The sequence below is a fragment of the Canis lupus genome, chromosome 32, assembly GCF_048164855.1.
Source record: "Canis lupus baileyi chromosome 32, mCanLup2.hap1, whole genome shotgun sequence".
In the NCBI taxonomy this organism is placed as follows: domain Eukaryota; kingdom Metazoa; phylum Chordata; class Mammalia; order Carnivora; family Canidae; genus Canis; species Canis lupus.
In genome coordinates, this window is record NC_132869.1 from 22,679,624 (window position 1) to 22,701,282 (window position 21,659).

Below are 21,659 nucleotides of genomic sequence, written 5' to 3' on the forward strand. Positions count from 1 at the left end.
GTAGACACAAGCTTAGGCCCAAGGGTATCATGAGCTGATATTTTCCACTTAGAGCCTCAGAATGTGATTTGGTGCTGTTCCCAGAACTATTCAGATTCTAATCCAAACAGGAAACTCAGTGTAGACACAATCTAAAAGAGGTAAGCATTAGATAGTTCCAACCGAATGCACAGCTTCAAAGATACAAGGACCAAAAATAGGCTCACAGGACAAAGATTCTTGGGATACTTTTTAAAAAGTCAGCATGTGGTTACCTTGAACACAGTTTAGGACAAAGACTTCCATGCTGGGTGCTGTGAGGCTAATCTGGGAGGAGTTTACAGGGCAGGTCTGTGCTTCACCAAGAGGGCCCTGTGTCAGTCAGCCCAGAGTGGGGGGGTAGGTAGGATGGCTGAGGGGAGAAAGGGGAGTGGGTAGTGGCTCTTCCACTTCTTTGTTTCTTTTCTAACCACTTTGCTATGTGGATGTTCCTACTTTCACTAGGGCACCTAGCCAGAGTTTCAGCTGCTCTGTGTAAAGCATCAGTTGAGAATCTGATGCCTTGAGAATCTCCCTGTGCCCATTACTGACCTCTTTCTATGGGGTGCTGGGGAGCAAGTTATTTTTCCTAATTTGTTCTAAGGAAACTATAGAAATCCTGAGAGGGGAAAAATCACAAAATGGCAGATGTGCTATATGGGGAGCCTGGACCTGTGTAACAGGGCAGATCGCATTGCCTCCTCAGCACTACTTCTTAGAAACTGCACAACCCACAGCCTGTAGAATAGAGAGCTCAATGTACTTTAGGGAACTTGTACACAAATACAACCTGTGAACAGACATGTGACATGCAAACAAAGACCCTAGATCCAGAAGTGGACATAGACTAGAGATCCAAAATAGGCCAATCAGATTCTCTTTTCTATGCATTTGAAACTGAAAGCTAAAAGAGATCACGAGAAGAAGCAAGACAAAGGAGCAATCACAGAAAACAGAATCTTTTGGGGTAGGGGATTTGAAGAGTATAAAACCTTGATTTCTGAATTTAAGTTCATGTGGTACTGGGTCCTTGCTATAGAGTTCTGTATGTCTAAAATATTGCCTCTTATGCCCTTTCAATTAAATTCCTTGGCTTGGTTTGGAGTTAAATCATTTATGACTGAGGCAGAAGTAAAAGGGTCAGGATTTGACCACTGTCCTGGAGCTTTGAGGAAAAAAAAAAAATATATATATATATATATATATATATTTTTTTTTTTTTTTAAAAGGAGGGAACTTCAGGAATAAAAGACATGTCAAAGTATCCCAAATCACTCTTTGGAAGTCTTTTTTAAGTCTCTTAACTTTGTTTCACTGATTTGTTTAATCATTTGTGTTACTGAAATATTTCTTTCATTATATCTTACTATGAAAATATAGTGTAAGTTTCCTCTGAATTTATTATGCAGCTGATTTTTTATGTTATTATTACAGAGAAATAAGTTTGACAAGTCAATCAACTGATTGACAAACTCAGAAAACTCAAAAATTGATCTTTCATATTTTAACAAAGATGTCAACTTTGTAGAAGCCAAATTTAAGTTTATATTACATGTGAAAATTATATCTGAAATATATAAGGTAGATGCTCAGAAATTTGTTAAAGCTGGTTATTTGCACAAGGTAGATGCTCAGAAATTTGTTAAAGCTAGTTATTTGTTAAAGAAATGAGAGAGAGTAAACAAAAATCTTTTTAAGAAAAAGAAAATATGGGCAGCCCAGGTGGCCCTATGGTTTGGGGCCACCTTCAGCTTGGGGTGTTATCCTGGAGACTGGGGATCGGTCCCACGTCAGGCTCCCTGCATGGAGCCTGCTTCTCTCCCTCTCCCTCTGCCTGTGTCTCTGCCTCTCTCTCTCTGTCATGAATAAATAAATAAAATCTTTAAAAAAAAGAAAAAGAAAATATAATTATCAATATTTTTACAACGGTAAATTATTCAAGGCAAAAGTTATTTTCTAATTTATAGATTCCTATATATTTGAATTGCTACCACATTGAGGATCAATTACTTTTATTAAAAAAATAACTTAAAAAATTAAAAAGAAAACTCCATTAAGACATAGAATTAAGGAGCAAAAGAAAAAAAGTAAGAGATTTAACTGGTTTTTGGAAAGCCAAGAATTGACAAAATCTTTGTTTTAGAATCAAATTATTTGTATAAGTTGTAATAATAATAAAAAGCATATAAAAATTTTAAGGGAATTCATGAAAATTATCCAGTGGGATAATTTCTATGGGAATACAGGTTAATTTTCCTTATGTTTTTTTTAAACATTCTGTAATGTTATGTAACTTTTAAATTTATGTTATGTTTTACTCTATCTTAACTTACTCTGAAGTTCTCTGGTGACATCAAAATACTTGTTACTGGACCAGCTTCCAAAAAGAATTTATGCAAAATTTCTTCAGTAAAGATATTCCATAAGATGACACATGAGTCCTGGTCCCCAGACACAAGCCAACTTTGGTCTAATTTCGAAGAGAGACCATGTGGGTAAAGTAATGAAGTAACACTATGGTGATGGCCTTTGAGAACTTTGTGAGGAAGGGAACCTGGAAAACAATCAACACCAAATAATGAAAAAAAATATTTTTGCTCAAGAAATAATGGTAACATTTTCTTTTATAAAAGAAAATACATATAATTAAAGCTAGACTGTTGGTTAAAAAAAAAGGAACAACCCTTGGACCATCTCAAAAGGCAAGTACCTACTTATAAGCTAGGTCATATTTTTGATGAAGCACTACAGCTGGTTGTTTGAAGTCTACTAATTCTTTAAGGATGCCAGCAAGTTAGCTAGCACCAATTTTAGTTTAGTTAGCAAGTTAACTGGCATCTTTTCTAGTGTTGCCAAACAGCAAAGGCTATTCTAAAAGAATAAACAATTCATACATTTTGCTTCTACAAAAGTTAATCTCAGAACTTCACTGATGTCCTTTCAGTAAGCATAACCAACTCTATTATAAAAGTCTCACAGAACAGTTTTGCCTTAGAAAATATTAGAGATTACTTAGTTTGACTTCTTTGTTTTATAGATAAAGTACCTGAGGCTCAGAGAAGTTAAGTGACTTGAATCCAAGTGTGAAAAAAGCATAGCTTTGAGCATAACCTTGCTATTACATGAATCCAGCTTTGGTTTCTAGGTACGTCACTTACTAGATGGGTCAACATGACAATACGTTTTTCCCCTGTAAGTCACAGGTATCGTATATGAAAAACTTGGGATAATAAGAGCACTACTTCATACAAGACTGTTGTGTGGGGTAAATTTGATAATGTCCTTCATTTCCTAGCACTGGCTCTTGGTAGAAATGTGGGTATTTCATATCATAGCTGTACTAAAACACTGGGCTACTGATTGCCCAGTTTCCACACTGCTTCTTACTTCATCATTAGCTAAAACTTAAAAAAAAATGGAAATGACCACAGACCTCAAACCTTCTTTACTCAAATTGAAAAAGGGTGCCAAAGAATCATTATTACTTCTATTAAAGAATCATTAGTTATTTCTATTCCATGATCCATGAGGCACATCCTCACTTTATATACCTTAGCAAACCAAGATGAATATGAATTCAAATGTTCATGTCAAACATAGGTTTCTGCTTGTTTTCTGGATAAGAAAAAATTGGCCTATATAAAAAGTGCTAAGATCTTAAGCTTTTTTTTTTTTTTTTTTTTTTATCTTAAGCTTTTTCATGAACTTTCAAGAGTAGCCGTTAAGCTGTGGAGCAGTATATTACCTCCTCTGTTCATTGCTATTCACTCTTCTATTTTAGGTAATCACTGGACATAAGATAGTAACATTTAGTAAGTAGCCAAAGTAAGCTAAGAACAGTTACAAGATGTGTCTTAAAAAGTGAGATTTGGGGGCATCTGGGTGGCTTAGTTGCTTAAGCATCTGCCTTTGGCTCAGGTGGTGATCTCATGGTCCTGGGGTCCAGCCCTGAGTCCAGCTCCCTGCTCAGCAGGGATTGTGCTTCTCCCTCTCCCTCTGTGCTCTCTCTCAAATAAAATAAATAAAATCTAACAACAACAACAACAACAACAACAACAACAAGCAAACAAGTAAGCATATAGTATTTTTTTTTTTGAAAAGTGAGATTTGGCTTTTACTCTTAAGGACTTTGTAGTCTAGTAGGATTTAAAATACATCTAAAATATTAGATGTATTTACATATCCCCAAGTCTCAATTGCTTCCTGTATATCTCTTCATTTACATAAGACAACTTATTGCCCAACAGTATTTATTTAATAGGTATTCACCACTGCAATGCACAAAAATGTATAAGAACATATTTACCTTTCATTAACAACAACAAAAAAATTAAAACAGAAAGATACCATTTTCTCCTGATTGGCAAATACTAGGAAGTTTAATAGCACACAAAGTTTCATCAAATGCAGGAATAAGGCATTTTCATAGGCTGTTAGTGGACACGCATGTACACAGATATATGTTCTTTGGAGAACATTTTTAGACATATTTGCAAAATTAAAAATACTCATAAGTGTCAATCCAGTAATTCTACTACTAAGAATCAATACTATATGTGCAAAGATAGCTAATTCAGCATTGCCTTTATTAGCCAAAGTCTAGAAAAACTGAAACACCCATTAACAGGCGATTTTTAAAAATTAAAATTTGATTATCATTAGCCATTTAAATCAAACTCATAAAGAATGTATTCCAAGGTATTTTATTAATATATGCCTCAGGATATTTCAGAAAGGTGTATATACTATGCTTCTATTTGTATATTATTAGAAGAATGCATATTATTATGTTGGTATGTACTTGCATATGCATAGGAAATTTTGAGAAAGGTATAAAGAAGCTTATTAGCAGTTGCCTTTGTTGAAGGGAGCTGAAAGATCAAGGAAGAAGAGGAATATCTTTCTCATTGTATAGCCTTCCACTTGACTTAAAAAAAAAACAGATGCCATGTTTTCCTTTAATATTAAAATATGTACACATTAATTAGCAAATGTCAGCAAATTTTTTAAGCTTCGGAAATCTTCTTAGTACAGCTTATTAAAGTTGAAGTTTAAGTAAATTAAATAAATAGGGTTAAATAAAATTCAATGACCTTTTAATAAAGAACCGCCTTCTAGAAGTTCTGCTTTGGCAGCATTCAAAGCCTGTGTAATGAAAATTGTCCCATCTTCACAGCCACATATTAGTTTGTCAAGACTCGGAACATACTCTGATGAAGTGACTCCCACTGTTCCAGCTCCAGAGACATGGTCAATAATACTTTGTGACATGGTATGATGCTTATCAAAATTATCTTGAAGGGTCCAGGTGGCAGTTATTGGTATTTCTAAAAGGAAAACATACCCAAAAGAGAAAATTTGGTTTATAAATTCATCATAGATAAGGAAACCGTTATCAAGGCACAGTCCATTGGGGTACCTAGAGGCTCTTTTGCCATCCTGACAGTAGCTATCAGCAGAAAAGTTCTCCTGCCATCTATTGTCTTTATTCCAAATTCTATTTCATTGGTATTGCCTTCAAGGAGCCTCAGAAGAATAAGCATTCATTTAGATTTAGGTCAACTGAAAAGAACTGAGAAACTCTTTTAGAGATGTAAGGTGGTGGCCCAATCCCATGAGTTCTCTATTTGTCTCAGCAATGTTAAGAAGGAAAATTGGGGGATGCCCGGGTGGCTCAGTGGTTGAGCATCTGCCTTTGGCTCAGGGCATGATCCTGGGCTCCTGGGATGGAGTCCCACATTGGGCTCCCCCCAGGAAACCTATTTCTCCTTCTGCCTATGTCTCTGCCTCTCTCTCTGTGTCTCTCATGAATAAATAAATAAAATTTAATTTTTTTTTGTTAAAGCAAAGAAGGAAAAGCAAAGAAGGAAAATTGGACGTCTTTTAGTTATGTGAAAAAAATGGAAGAAATGTATCCTTTAAATATCAAGGGTATGAATATCTCAAAATCATACTAGGCCCCAGGGCAATTATCTATGAATATCAAGAACATTGGTTATCATTTTACATAGCTTCCACCCAACTTTTTGAACTGGGCCTCAAGTAGGCTCAGGAAAGGGTGAGAAGCTTGGATTCAAGAGCAAAGAGGGCAAGTCAAAGACAACCTACCTCACCCAGAAAGAGATCCCTGGTCTTCTTGCAGTACACATACCACAGTGACTATGCAAACCTAGAGCCCAAACCTTAGACAAGCATCAAGCATGTTGTAGATGTCTATGGTTCTAATTATAATGAAGGTTAGTTAGATGTTTACTTAATTCTGCTGGCAGTGGAACATACTTGAGAAACCCTAGGGTCACCATTATGTGGCTCCAACAGGGGCACGGTAAATATTTTAACTTAAAATTGAACTTGAAAGAAACTTTCCCATACACTGTAACATGTTCTAAATCTATTTTTTGACCCATGTCTTATTAACATAGGACTGTTATGAACCATTTTGAAAACATTTGGGACAAAGACACTGAAAGTTATACAAGTGAATTTATTAAATAGTGGAAACTTGCACTTAGAAATTCAAGTATTGCTATGTCCCAGTCAATGATTCACAGAAATGACTTAATGACTTGAGAAAAAGGGGAAAAAAGAGAAAGACAGTCTTCCTCAATTTGGAATACATGATCTCAGAAGTTTGAAGGTTCTCCACAATAATGTTTACTTTAATGATTTCAGTTTTATATTCTAAAAAAACTAAAGTAAGCAAATGCTAAATGTTTTAGTGGCCAAGTTTGTATCTGTGCCTGTAGTTCCAAGCAGCTGTAATAATACCAATAAAGAAATTTATTGAAAAGTTACAGGATACAGGTGCAACAAATTAAAAACCATGAGTCTGGTGTATCAGCCTATCCTACATTTATATGGCAAGCATTTGTTTTATTTCAATAAAACACCATTCCTGTTACATTGATGTTAATTTGAATTATGTTGGTTGTATTATTGTACAAGATCTATAAACATCATGTTTGGGGAGCCTGGGTGGCTCAGTTGGTTAGGCATCCAACTCTTGATTTGCTTAGTCAGTTAAGTGTCTGACTCTTGATTTTGGCTCAGGTCATGGTCTCAGAGTCATAAGATCAAATGCTACATCAGGCTCAGCACTGGGTGTGGAACCTGTTTGGCATTCTCTCTCTCTTTCTCCCCCAGCTCCTTCCCATTCCCTCTCTCCCAAAACAAAAATAAAAACATAAACAAAACATGTTTAGTATCTGCCTGCATGTTGGCATATAATGCATAGTGGTACACAAGAAAATTTGTCTTATCTGTAGCCTCATGTGACTCAAATGAGAAAAACACTGATTAATTATAAACTCGGTTTTCAGAAGACATGTGATTAAAAATAGATTAGAAATTGTCTTACCTCTAGGAGAACCATCAAACTTGGATACAGGAACATCAGGGATATGCCACAAAGTAATTCTTCCTGAAACTTCTCCAGAGAAAAGTACCTTATAAAAAGGCTCTTTCCGTTCATTCATGTAGCCCATAACAAAGGAAAGGCTCTGGTCCAAAACAAAAAGTTAGCTTTTATGTAGGAAAAAAATCTAAGTATTAAATGACAACCACTGCTTTAAAATAGAGGAACAAGACTTCATAGATGAAACTATTTCCATTTGTTTCCTGCTCTTTCAAAAATTCTAAGTAACTCAAGTGAAATAATCTCTTACTCAAGACAAAAGGTTTTATAAAATAGAAGCAAAGATATCAGCTAGACTTCAGAGAATTAATAAGAATATTTAACATGTATGTATAACTCATATTGTTAGGGGCTTTCCATCCATTCAGCTAAATAATCCTCACAATAATTCTGTGAAATTGGTACTCTCATTGTCTCCAGTTTATAGATGAATAAACTGAGAGTGAGGATGATTTAAGCAAAGTGATATAGACAGCAACGTGCTTTGGAGTCCAATAATTCTGACTCAGGAGTCCATGTCTTCATGACTATGCTCTACTGCCCACTAAAGAGGCCACTTGGGTTCCAATTGTCAATTAAAATAGCAACAACTAATATTCATTTGATAATTTTGTGTTATTAAGATTCTTTCTACTTTCCGTTGACTATTTTTCAGATTTAATGTACTTGATTTTAACTATTCCAAGGGGCCACAAATAAAACTGAGTCTGTAACATACAAACAAATAAGTAAACAAAGAAACAAATATATATTATATTAATATAGATAAATATATAGTTATAGTTTATATTACTATATATCATATATTTTGCTGAGGCAGAGTATGAATATAGGGCACCAGAGTTCTGAAAGATATGCTTTTATTAATGAATGAGTCTAGAATCTCTCTAGTACCTCATTGCAGTGTAGATGTTCTTTGGGCAGACTTGCATATTGAGATTCTGCACCAGGGATCAAAATGATTAAGTGATTATAAAAACAAAAACAGACACTTCTTTTGATGTGCAAATAAAAGGCACCCTGGATAGAAAGCCAACTGCTGGGGCCATAATTAAAGAAATCTAAGAAAGTGATAGTTCCTACTCAGAATATAAGCTTGAAGGGTCAGGATTTTAATGTATTATTGGAAAAATTCTATAATATATCTGTAGAAATATTAAAGGCCAAAACACTGCTATATTTAATCCTTACAGCAAAACTACGAAGTAAGCAAACATTGTTATTATTTTTATTGTGGAGATAAGAAAACTAAGACAGGAAGAGAAAAAGAAAGGAATCCAAGACTATGCAAGCAAGATGTGTAATCCTCTATCAGCTCCCAAAATGAGAGTCTTGCAGGAGAGAAAACTTTCTATGAAGTCAGTTCTCTGAATAAATCTTTTTGTTTGTTTGTTTTTGCTTTCAGAAGAGACTTGGGAGTCTTACACTTCTCAAGCCCTCACTTTTGTAGATTTTACAAATAGCGTTGATAAAATTTGGGTAAATTGGCATCTCAAACTCTCTTGACCTTGAGGAAATTTAGCACGGACTAGTCCAATCCCCCTGATTTTGATATGGGAACAAAGCTCCAGAGAGTCTGGGCAGTTATTCAAGCTGGTGGCAGACAGCGTGTCTCTGCCCTCCCAGCTTTGGACACTGTCCCTGCAGCTCCCACTCCCTGTGCTGCTGTCAATCCCCCTGCCCTCAACTTCCCACCACCATTCCTCACTTGCTCACACCCACTCCTTGTCACCTCTACCTTCATCCCAGTGGTTCCCTCTCCAGTTCTGCTCTTCACCTGAAACCTCCTCAGAACTCCTTACCATATGAATTCTGATTTTTCATCACAGTACTCAACACGCATCATGAGGAGCACCCATCCTCCAAGAAGTAATATCTCCAAGAGGTAATAAAATAGTCTTTAAGAGTGAATTCTCTTGGGTTAACTGCCGGATTCAAATCCTGGTTTAGCACATAGTAACTCTATTAAAAGAGCCAATTACTTGATTTGGACAATTTACTTAACCTCTCTGTGTCTCATTTTCCCTAACTGTGAAAGAAGGCCAATAAAAGCACCTACTATATGGGATTGCTGTCAGGATTAATGAGTTGATAAAGGTGAGGTGCTTAGAATGATGCCTTGCATTTAGTATGTACTCTGTGAATGTTAACCATTCTTATTATCCGCTTTTCAGGACAACTGGGAAACTTGCTCCAAAGTCCCATTGCCAGACGCTGGCCAAAATGCCTAGGTTCAAATCCTAGGAATTAATCTCTGAACATCAATTTCAATTCAAAGTGAGGCCAATATAAATGAAGGTATGTGTATGTTTGACTTGGAAAAAAAGTTACATACCATCATCATCACTGTTATTACCCTTAGTTCATGCACCCAAACTCCTTGTCTACAATCCTCAGGTTATTTCTATCTCCGCTACTCCTACCTCGGCACTGCAGGGTTACTCCATTGTTAAGACCCTGATACCCTAGTACCTCATCTCAACAACCAGGACTCTTGACTAGTCCTCAGTGATCACTAATTGTGATTTGAAGCTAGGGAGACTCATGAGCTACTGAAAGGAAGGGGGAGGCTCATCTTGCTACTACAATTCCATCTGCAGATATGTTCCTAGCATCACAAATGGTATCTCTGGGAATATGTTACTGTCAAAAATTGAGATTTAATTCCATAGTGTCATTCCAAAAGAAGAGTCTAGTTAATACTACATATTTATAGAACCCCCTTTTTAAACTCATTGTACCTATGAAACTCATCTCTCCACCCCACCAAAATGTTACATTCTAACTGCAGGAGACTCTAAGAAGTCTTATATTTGGTGAATACCGGTGATGTTTTGAATAAGGAGAATCATGTCAGACTTAAATTTTGTGGCTGGACAAAGAACAAGCAAGGGCATAAGGATGAGCAGACCAGCTTCTTTAAGATTCTGATTATTCTAGTCATATTTCACTGGCTTCCAAATACTTCCCACTTTTAAGATAAAGAAGTAACTGTGGTTGTCTAAACAAGAATTGTGGATAGATTATGCATAAATCTATGTCTTTACATTTTGAGGATCAAAATAAGATGGTTTTCCCTAAGATTAGTATTTTTTAAAAAGATTTTATTTATTTAATTCAGGAGAGACACAGAGAAAGATGCAGAGACATAGGCAGAGGAACTCACTGCGAGGAGCCCAATGCAGAACTCAATCTGGAAATCCCAGGATCATGCCCTGAGCTGAAAGCAGATGCTCAACCGCTGAGCCACCCAGGAGTCCCAAGATTAGTATTTTTTAAGTTAATTTGTAATGATGTGCTTTTTCCACATAGTTTTATATAGCATTGATATTTTTGGTCGACTGGAAGCTCTTAAAGGACACTATTTATATTTTAGCTTTTAGGGAAAACTGCTTTTATAAGAAATGTGTTCTGGAGCTTAAAGAAAGAATGGGCAAGCAGGTCCTTTAAAAAATAACTAAAAATGATTTTCTGAGTAAGTCACAACACTGCTTTTATGACCAACAGCAAAACAAGACTTGATTGCCACCCACAAATTATTTTAGAAATAGTGTCTGATGCCACAATTTTAAAGTTTACATAGGCCCTGGTGGCACTTAGAGTTCTAATTTCTGGCTAGAAGCTTCTTAATCAAGTTTTTGCAATAAAACCTTGCAGATAGGTGAAAGGGACAATCACAGAACTATAGAATCTTCAACAGCTCTGCTACCTAATTAAGCAAACCATCATTCTGTAAAAATAGCATGCTACCTTGGATGACACATCAGTATTCCAAAGCTTCTCCATTAAAATGATAACCAAGTCCATAGGTTAGTAGCAACAACAACAACAACAAAAACCCCACTTTGGTTAGCACTACTAAAATAAAATAGTTTTTCATGTTCAGGCTTCATAGAATATCAAATATATAATTCAGTCAAGAATTATATCAACTCTGCCAGGAATCACAATTATATTTGCCTCAGCAAGGAAATTTTTTAGAATAGCTAAATAGAAGCAAAAATGATAATACTGAGTTTTAAAAAGCGGATATAAACTATTTGATAAAGTTTAAAAATCAGAGTAGACACATCAAAATGATAATGACTTTGTATTGAACTATTTATCCAAAGGGTCAGTGAAAAAATGTGTGTGTGTGAAGAGAGAGCGAGGATAAACATGGCAAATATTGACTACTGGTGAATTTAGGTAGAGGGTAGATGAGTGATCATTGTACTATTCTTGAAACTTTTTAAATATTTGAAAATTTCCTGATTAAAATAAGTAGATACATAAAAATACCCCTTGTGAATATTTATGGTGGCAAAATTAAGAATTTAAGTTCCTCCTTTTTTAACTTTGATAATTTTTCTATAATCAATATATATTGTTAATCAGACTTTAAGAAAATATATTTTTCAAAGGCAAAGTTTTCTCTTCAGTACCCATTAACAATTAGATTTGATTTTCTTGTTGATAACTTGATGTGATTCTTCAATCTTTTCAAGTCTGACTCTGTTACAGACAAAGCAACACTTATCTAAGACGTGGAGTGAAACAGTTTTGAGGCAGTCACTCTGTCCTTGCATTACCTTATTTTCCTGCACAGAAGTAGAGCACAGTAAATGAGGATAAATGGTCTCTTTAAGCACTCTTCCATCAGCAGGGTATATGCTTTTTGAAAGCCCACTGCATGGCGAAAAATAAAAAGCAGAGTTAGAACTTTGGTGTTCTTTATTCGTTTTTTTTTCCTCCTCCCACTTTCAAAAGCCGGATGGTACCATTCAAGTTTCTAAACTCTAGTTAGAAATTGTTGAGTTAATAATTACAAGTGACTTTTTGAAAACCCAGCACCAGCTGTACAAGTTATACATGGTTAATCTCATTCCTTCATCCCCTGCTGTTTTATACAAAGGCTGAAGCCTACCAAGCCCAGAGTAAATCTTCTAGTGCCAAAGTTGTTTTGTTCTGGTTTTTGATCATGGGCAGCATGCAGGGATTTTTCCATAATAAACCTCCCAAAGTTCATTTTCTACCTGAATGTTTTGTATGCCGCTCTCATCTGAGCCCACCTGTTCAGCAGCTGATAGATGTAACTGTGACCATCTTCGGTCCAGATGATGATTCTGTGAGCAGCAAGCACCTCTCCACCAGCAAAAAACTGCCCACTTCTACTAACTTCAGTCCGGAGAAGGGAAAAGTCACAATAATCATAAATCTAAAATACAAAATTAATGGCACACATTAACAAAAGCTTCTAATCTAATCTGCCAATGAGATGAAAGATAAATTATGCTTATCAAGACCATTTAGATGGCAGTGTTAATGCAACAATATATTAAATATTAATAACAAGACCCACTGTACTTGGTACCAAGATGACATTTTACTGGTACTTATTTTTTCATATTTATATTAAGGTAAGTATCAGTGAATAAGCTCTGTACCATTCAAGAATGGTATCATCAAATGATATAATAACCTAGTTTTTCTTTCTTATTAGAGATACCAGTAAGTGTATTCACAAGAAAGGAATTTCCTTAAAAATGAATGTAGTGAAAAAGTCTAAAATGTAGTGAAAAAAAGTCTAAAAATAAATCAATGTATGTAGATAAAAGTATTAGTTTTCAATTCTAAAGAGTAGGCATCAAATTTTAAAAATAATCTAAAGATAAATGCTCATTACCATAATAGTTTGGTTTAATAAAATTAGGATATATTTTAGATACATAATCTCCTGAGAAGCAAAACAGCTGAGTGCAGGGAGAGGAAAATTGATAAAAGAGGGGCATAAAAGACAAATCATTCCATGTTTGATAATATTACAGAATTTATATCATATTTAAATCACATTCCATAATTATTGCATTGAGCAAGAAAAAATTACATTTGTATATCGCTAGTATTTATTTTGTTTTATAATACCTTCCAACATTTAGAAAATACCACCAATAAAAGTCGCTCTGTGTATGTGCAAAATCGTATTGTCCGGCAGTTCACGGAGTCGAGAAATTTGGATTCCTTTTCATAGACATCTTGCTTTTCCTTCAAAAGGAATGAGTACATTTTAATACTAGTACTAGGTAATTTATGCATGACTGTATGAGAAGACTTGGTCCATTGTACACTGAAGCAGATCACACCACTTGGTGGATCACATAAAATACCCCAATTTCCTTTGGAATTTACTGAACTAAGAAGTTACTTTGTAAAGGAAACCATGAACAGGATTCCTTATATAATTATTCAACAAACATTCTATGGGAATGTTTGGATGTGTTGGATGCTGAGAATGTAAAGATATGAATAAGTGTCTAATTTTCAGACATGGCAGAAAGATAAAATAAAAAACTGAAGTATTTAAAAGAAAACCCTTCAGTACTTTAATTGCTAAAATAGAAAAATGAATACAATGCTTTGAAAAAAACAAAAGTAGCCAACATAGTACAGCTAGAATACTATATTTGCAATAAGTTTCTGATAATGCTGGTGTTTGTTTCTTGGCCTCATCATGTCAACACAATTCCTAGGCTTCCCCAACTAAGAAATTCCAAAGGAGAGCTCGGAGCATGGGGCAGTTGAAACAATTATATCATCAGCGTACTATGACTGTTCTCTCATCCACTTCCTCAATTTGTGGTATGACGCTGGGAGCAGGTAAATAAATTGGACTCCCAGCACATGTGACCCTCAGCTGTTCATAGTCATCTCCCTGCCACAATTCCCTGTCACATTCAGAAGAAAGAGGTCTTTCTCCCTGCTGTAAGGGTCAGAAAGATATTCTTCTATGCCAGATTTCTTTCTTTCTTTAAAAATGTAAGTAATGTATGTGCATGTGTGTATGTGTGTGTGTATAGATAAAAACATTTGTAAATGTCCTTTGAACAGGCTGAAAGATGTAATCTACCCAAACCCACCCCTTGGTGGAATGATGGGGGAAGTACATGGAGGTATGATTTATACACTTTAACATTATTTGAACTCTTTTTTTTTTCAGATTTTATTTATTTATTTGAGAGAGAGAGTGAGAGCATAAGCGGGGGTGGGGGGGAGGCACAAAGGGAGAGGGAGAGAGAGAAGCAGACTCCCCGCTGAGTGTGCAGAGCCCTTACAGAGGGTTCAATCTGAGGACCCTGAGATCATGACCTGAGCTGAAGGCAGATGCTTAACCAACTGAGCCTCAACATTATTTGAACTCTTAACAATGAGTGGATAACATCCTTATAATTTAAAAAATTCAATAAATAATGCTTGACATTAGAGAATAAAAGAGTTTCATAAGCCAACCTGAATGCTGTTGATAGATGAAGAGAGATCCCATACTTTGAGTTCGCCAGCTACCGATACCACCAAGAGAGAATCTTCTGTAAAAACAATAAAGGTCACATATAAGTTGACTCCCCTTATAACTATTGCTGTAAAGATCATAGTACAGTCATTTAAGGATTATACAGGGTTACACAGGTGGAAAATATTCAGCCTCAGTTTTTTTTTCCTCATAAAACATAAACATTTTAGATCATGTTTTAAATTTAAAATTTCAAAGTGAACTCCATTTAATAGAAGGGCACCATAAGAGCAGAACCACATTGAAAATCATTATGTTGTCAATATTAAACCTCCCAATTCGGAAACAAGTAAGGAGCCAGCTTTCTCTTATTACAGAATCTGAATTCTCTTCACTACTATATCTAGAAGATACAGCAAAGTAAAAGTTCCAAAAGTCTTGCCAATCCACAAGAAATGCCTGCTTGTCACTCTTGAAATGTACCAATGAGCTGGGTCGTGGAAATAGTCTCCTCTTTTCATTTCATCTTGACCTCTTGCTGACTTTCTAATGACTTGCACTACTGGCATGGGTGTTCTCAGTTTTTTGATCTGGCTTAGAGAACCATCCCCACCAACAGGTAAACATAAAGATGTATTCTGAACTCTTGCCTGTTTAACAAATAGTTCAAAAGTACTATTTTTATATGCACTCTCTTAGTGTTATACAATACCCAACTATTACCTTGAATTCTCATGGAGTGAACAATGCACATGCAGTTGATCCAATCAGGGGACTGAGACGATAAAAAAGTGTGAATAACAGCCAAACTTTTGGCATCAATGATAAGAACATCTTGATATTCTCCACAACACAAAAGCCAGCCTTCCCCTGTCATCCGGAATGAGCAGTGGTAATACTACGAACATGGAATTCAAAGCAAAAAGTTAATTATCACTAGCAATAACATAATTTGGGTTATGGTGAAGACTCCTCTGGATTTTAGTCTTAGCATCTATTCAGTTAAGGTATTTAGTTGCTACTGAATAGCAAGTAAAATTTCTTTTAGTTCAATTATTCCATACTTCCGAAGTACTGATTTAGGAATTTAGTCTTATTTGTAATTCCCATATTTCTGGAGGAAGGGGGATTTTTTAGCTAGAAAGAATCTTATTCTAAATCATAGAAAGCTCACAATTGTTTTATTTCTAGAATGCTATGTAGAATTAAAAAACAATAACAAATCAGGTTCCTTTTCCTAGCAACATTACTACACATTGAGAAGAAATAAAAGTAATTTGAAGAATTTGTGTGGAATACTTGTGCCAAAGAAGTTTTGAGAACAGCTTTATTAAAGATTGAGTAATATATAGCATCCTTGACAAATTCTCTCACTTGTGCATGTTTTGGTCCCAGAAATGAGTTTGCAAATATTGTAGTGCAAGTCATCAATGCTGAAAACAAAAAGTAAAATATAAAAAACACTGTGAGTACCATTGGTATAATGCAACTGCCTTGTCTGCATGCTTGGAGTCCATGTACCAAAAGTCAAAATCTATTTTAAATATTGGGAAATGTTTATTAAGGTATGGCTATACCTTTGGTTATCTTCTCATAAATAAGAAATTCAGAAATTAAGAATCTATTCATCTGGAGATGCCTGGGAGGCTCAGTGGTTTAGCGCCTACCTTTGGCCCAGGACGTGATCCTGGAGTCCCAGGATCAAGTCCCATTTCAGGCTCCCTGCATGGAGCCTGCTTCTTCCTCTGCCTGTGTCTCTCATAAATAAATAAATAAAATCTTTTAAAAGATTGAAAAATTAGAAAATTAAAAAAAAATCTCTCCACTCAAAAAAGGTTAAAATTGAAGACAAAAAAAAACGCTTTTTTGCTTTATAAAATAGTATGTCATTAAAACTGAATCTTTCCATATGTCTGTGTGTGTGCAGTGAGCATAACCAAGAAAAAATGAAAAATTGTCTTTCATATTTATCTATGTTTTAAAAGATGCAGAAATAAAGAATCAAAAAAAAAAAGCTTGAATAATAACTTTTGGGAAAGAAAAATGCCAAAATAACAAATAGTAACTAACACTTTCTGCTCCAGGGACAAAATAAAAACCAAAGAAAAGAATATCCTCCAAAGACATTTCTTTAAATGTGTGCTTAGGAAACACTCTAAAGGAGTTACAGAATTCAGAAATGTTTAAATGGAAGTGAATGTACTTACACAGATTGCAGTGTGCCTGTAAGCAAGTGTGGCCTTCTCCACGCACTGTCCATTGGTGACATTCCAAACACACATCTCCCTAGCAGAGATAACTTTGGATTATTCTCTGTCATTTCTACTCAATTGGCTGAAATAATTTTTGTGTCACCAAGTTTTTCTTTAGTACTGCACTTAAATGCAACCTGATCGTTTATGTGGCTTTTTGTTACAGATTACTGAGCAAGAAAATGTTGTGGTCATTAGCAGCGATGACATACTGTATCTGTGTCTTTTTGTTTGGGTAATTACACCCTGCCGCCAGCCTACAAACCTTACGTTATCCCAACCTGACCTAAAACAAATTGTGTGGATACAGCTATCACAGTCTGTTAGAGTGACAGTACTACAATCTTTCCATGGAAACGGCATCCTCTTGAAAGTGGTTTATTTCACTGAACTTAAACTACATATTCTGAAAAGCATAATGTATCAAGGGCTGCATCTTCTGGAGCTGAGGTATCATTTTTATGAGAATAAACAGTGCCACCAAGAGGCTACATTTGGTTTATCGTTGATAAGGTTTATTCCTTCACTTATCTTGAAATGCTGAAATCAGACGTTTAGAAAATTGTCATTGTTTAGGAAACTCTGACTTGCTTTCCTATATGTCACAAGGATGTACATAATATTATGAAATATGGTCATAAAATGTATCATCCAGCAGGTGGCAACTTAAATCTATATGATTTCACTTCACAAAAACCAGAATGGCTGATTCAGAAGTGTTTGGTAAAACCCTTCAGTTTTGACACTTTTAACACATAAGCAAAACTTTACATGAAAGAATAAATGAAAGCTTTATTGGTTTTAAGGGAGAAACTGATATTTAAGAAGCAAAAGATATGAATTAATAATAGTAAATGCTAGATGCATTTGTGTTTGTCAGAGTTTTTTGTTTTTCTGACCAAACACTGGAAATCAATCTTTAAGTCAGTAGTTTTCAACCTGGGGCGATTTTGCCCCCCAAAGGACATTTGACAATGATAAGAGGTATTTTTGGTTGTCACAACTAGGAACACACTACTGGCATCTAGTGGGGAAACACCAGGAATGCTGCTAAATATCCTACAGTGCACAGGATGGTCCCTCAACAAAGAATTCTCCAGCGCTCCAAAATCTCATTAGTACTGAGATTGAGAAAACATGCTCTAGATATAGAAATAAAATATTCATGAATCTTTTCTCTGTTTATATCCTACCTTATTCCAAAAGTATCTGAGGAAATATGAAAACTCATGCAACTTAATAAAACAAGGTGAAAGTGGTGTGTGGTGTGTGGTGTGTGTATGTGTGTGTGTGTGTGTGTGTGTGTGTGTGTATGAAAAATAAGACTGGGAAAGAGGTAAAAATTGAAATGATATTTATCAAAGTAAAAAAAGTATCAAAGGTAAAAAAAAATAGAACCTTCAGTTGCTATTAATATGAAATTTCAGCCTCAAAGGAATTGGAGTTTATTAGCATGGTTCTCAACTCTGTGCATCACCTGTGCATATTTCAAAAATTGTCCATAGAGATTCTAATTCAGTGGCTCTATGTTGGGGTCCTGGCATACTGGTTTTGCAAAGCTCCTAGTTAGTCTGTTTCTGGACAAGTCTATGGCTAAACCAGTGTTTCTAAACTGGCTATACATGGGAATTATCAGGGAACTTTTTTAAAATACTGATGTCTGGGACCCAACCCAGACATCAAGCCATACTAATTAAATCACATTTTCCAAGGTTGCAGCCTTAGCATCAGTTAAAGCTCTCTTGGTGATACTGTTTCTAAACTCTCTTGGATTCTAATGCTTTCCCTATTTGTTCTCTTATCATCTTATTTTCTATCTTAAAGTAAAAAAAAAAAAAAGAAATACAAAAGTACCACAAAGCAAAAATTGACTCTTTGCCTATTAATTCTTTTTAAGAAAAGAAAACAAATGTGTTGTGTATCAAAAATGGCACTGACATTTTAGCTGGAACTGTAAAAGTTACCTACTTAAAGGGAACATAGGAAAATATACTGTTAAAATTTATTTTATTCTTTTCCTTTTCAAATGCTGTTCCCAACATTTCTACAGACATTAAATCACCATTAATTATAAAAAAGTTTAACAATTTCCAAGAATTTTAAATTTCTGTTTATTTTAATGAATAGTAGAAGAAAATATGTAGAATTGTTAAATTGTTACATTCCCACTAAATTCCTTGAGAAAAGCCTTTTTTTCTTATTCAATCCTAAACTCCCCCCAGCACCTCAATAAAAAAATTCATCCAGTGGATAAATAGATCAGTCACCATCTGTCCACTTTTCTACTTTCAGAAATACATTATTTTCTCATGGCCCTATTCCTAGTCTTATATTTGTTTGCTTATAAAACTGTTATGATTTCCATTTTAACACATCATCTAGAGGGAGAGGAGATAAGCATGGTTTGCCATCTTGAATTCCAAGTCCCTTCAATTTTTCAAACTCTCTTTTCTCTTTTCTTCCATTATACTTTTGGGATTTCATTGGTCTTGTCAGGCTCCATTCTTCTGCTTTAAATGCTGATTTTCCTTAGACTTTTGTCTTAGGCTTTCTTACATTCTCACATTTCACGCTCTCTCTGCATGAATTCTGTATTCCCATCACTTCAGGTACCATTTATATGACCTTGGAACCCGAGACCTGTTCACTCAGTTCTAGACTTTCATGTGCAACTAGCTATTAGATATTTCTTTATCTGGATGACTTGTAAAACTTCACATTCCTCATATTCATTGGAGCACAACATCCATCCTTCTTAGTTTCCTATCTTAAGTGACTGGTATCATCACCAATGAATTTCCCAAGTCATTCTTGACATCTCACTTTCTCTCACTGCCCCCAGTGTAAGATACTTGCTATGCCAGATATATTCTCTGAACAAACAGCTCCAGCATTGTCCAGGAATGTGTTAAAAATGCAAGTTCTTGAACCTCAGCCTGGACCTACTGAGTAGGTCCTCTGGGGGTAGAGCCCAGAAATCTTTATTTAAACAAGCTCTGTAGGTGGTCCTGACATAAGCTCAGGTTGGAGAAGCACTGTTAGAGAAAACTCTAAATCTGGGTGTCTGCCTAACTTTCTAGTCTCATCTCTTGCTGGTGATTGAAAGTTTTATTAATAAGTAATAACTTATTTAATGCCAAGGTTATCAATGCCAAGGTTTATCAATGCCAAGGTTTTTTTTGCCTTATGGTTTTATTAACTATGTGTATTTATTAACATAAAATATTATACAGTTATATCAACATTATTTTGGTCAGTATTCACCTGATAAATTTTTTTCTGTCCATTTACTTTTAACCTTTCTACATCCTTATGCTGTTTTTGTCTTTTAAATTATATAACAAAAAAAATAAATTGTGTAACAATCTTTGTGATTTAACTAGATGTCTCAGTCCTTTTACATAATTGAGATTATAGTTTTAGTTAGATTTATCTCAACGACCTTACTTTATGCTTTCTATTTGCCTTGTTTATTTTTGTCTCCTTTGGATTAAATAACATTATTTTTCTTTTCCAAGTTGAAAGCTCCGTATTCTATTTCTATTATTTTTATTTATTCTATCTGTTCTTTTAGCAGCTACCCTGGAAATATCAACGTGTACATGTAGCTTATGGTCTAAAATTCTAAAATTAATCAATAGCTTTACCCATCCCTAGAACACCAGAACATGTAGATTCTGGTCACTACCCTATCCTATGCAATTGTTCACTAGGATTGTGTGTATATGTATGGGGGTGGGGCTTGGGAAATATATAAATATTGTTGTCTTATAGTCTGTATTTATTTACATTTTTAAAAAATTTGCTGGTTTTGTTCAATATTCCTTCTATCTCAGTTCTTCCTTCTGAAAGCATTGCTCTTCTTACTAAAGAATATCATTTAGAATTCTTTTGCTTATAGAGGATCTGTTGGTAGTGAACATTCTTAGTATTTTATCATTTAGAATTCTTCTGCTTATAGAGGATCTGTTGGTGGTGAACATTCTTAGTATTTGTATTAAATGTTATTATTTTGACCTCATTTTTAGGAAGATATTTTTGTTAGACATGCAGTTCTAAGTTGACAGATATTTTCTCTCAACTTTTTGAAGATATTTCACTGCTGTCTAGTTTTCATATTACTGGTGAGAAGTCAGCTTAATTACGTTCTGTTATAAATAACCTACTTTTTCCCACTAACCACTTTCAGGATCTTCTTTTTCTGTGGCATTCTATTGCTTCAATATCAGGTCCCTAGGTATTTATTCCCTTTCATTCATCCTGGAATTTACTAGGATTCATAAACCTTATGACCTATGCCTGCTGATGAACTAATACTTTGGGAAAAAAATGAAAAACTGAGTCAAAGCAACTTTGGGTCCCCTCTGATCATTTTGGAAACAGAAATGCTAAGTCTATAGTCAATTCCTGAGTCTTCTCAAAGCTAAAAATTATTATTGTTTGGGGCATAATGGACCAAACCTAGTAAGTTTAATAACTTCCAGTAGATTAAACTAGGATTTGCTAAATATGCAGTAGCTGAAATGTAGATACTGCCTAAAAAGTATCTTACAGATGCAGGCCAAGTTTTGCATCTTGAAGGAACAGAAACCTAGAAAATTCAAATCATCTTGAATAAGGAACACCAAAACAGACCCTTGGCTCCTTATTTTTTTTTTATTTTTTTTTTTTAATTTTTATTTATTTATGATAGTCACACAGAGAGAGA

General features: G+C 35.0%; 1 protein-coding gene across 3 annotated transcripts in view; it reads right to left on the reverse strand.

The window, feature by feature from the left end:
* Positions 1 to 21,659, reverse strand: part of WDR72 (WD repeat domain 72) — a 221,014-nt gene that overhangs the window by 164,595 nt on the left and 34,760 nt on the right. For all 3 annotated transcript variants that reach the window (XM_072808631.1, XM_072808628.1, XM_072808629.1), the window contains 9 exons: positions 16,907 to 16,985; positions 15,423 to 15,597; positions 14,699 to 14,775; positions 13,337 to 13,456; positions 12,484 to 12,629; positions 12,004 to 12,100; positions 7,376 to 7,517; positions 5,112 to 5,345; positions 2,352 to 2,572 (listed from right to left, as the gene is read on the reverse strand). In XM_072808631.1, the coding sequence (XP_072664732.1) occupies positions 2,352 to 2,572; positions 5,112 to 5,345; positions 7,376 to 7,517; positions 12,004 to 12,100; positions 12,484 to 12,629; positions 13,337 to 13,456; positions 14,699 to 14,775; positions 15,423 to 15,597; positions 16,907 to 16,981 (1,287 nt within the window). In that variant the 5' untranslated portion in view covers positions 16,982 to 16,985. The remainder of the gene's footprint in view (positions 1 to 2,351; positions 2,573 to 5,111; positions 5,346 to 7,375; positions 7,518 to 12,003; positions 12,101 to 12,483; positions 12,630 to 13,336; positions 13,457 to 14,698; positions 14,776 to 15,422; positions 15,598 to 16,906; positions 16,986 to 21,659) is intronic.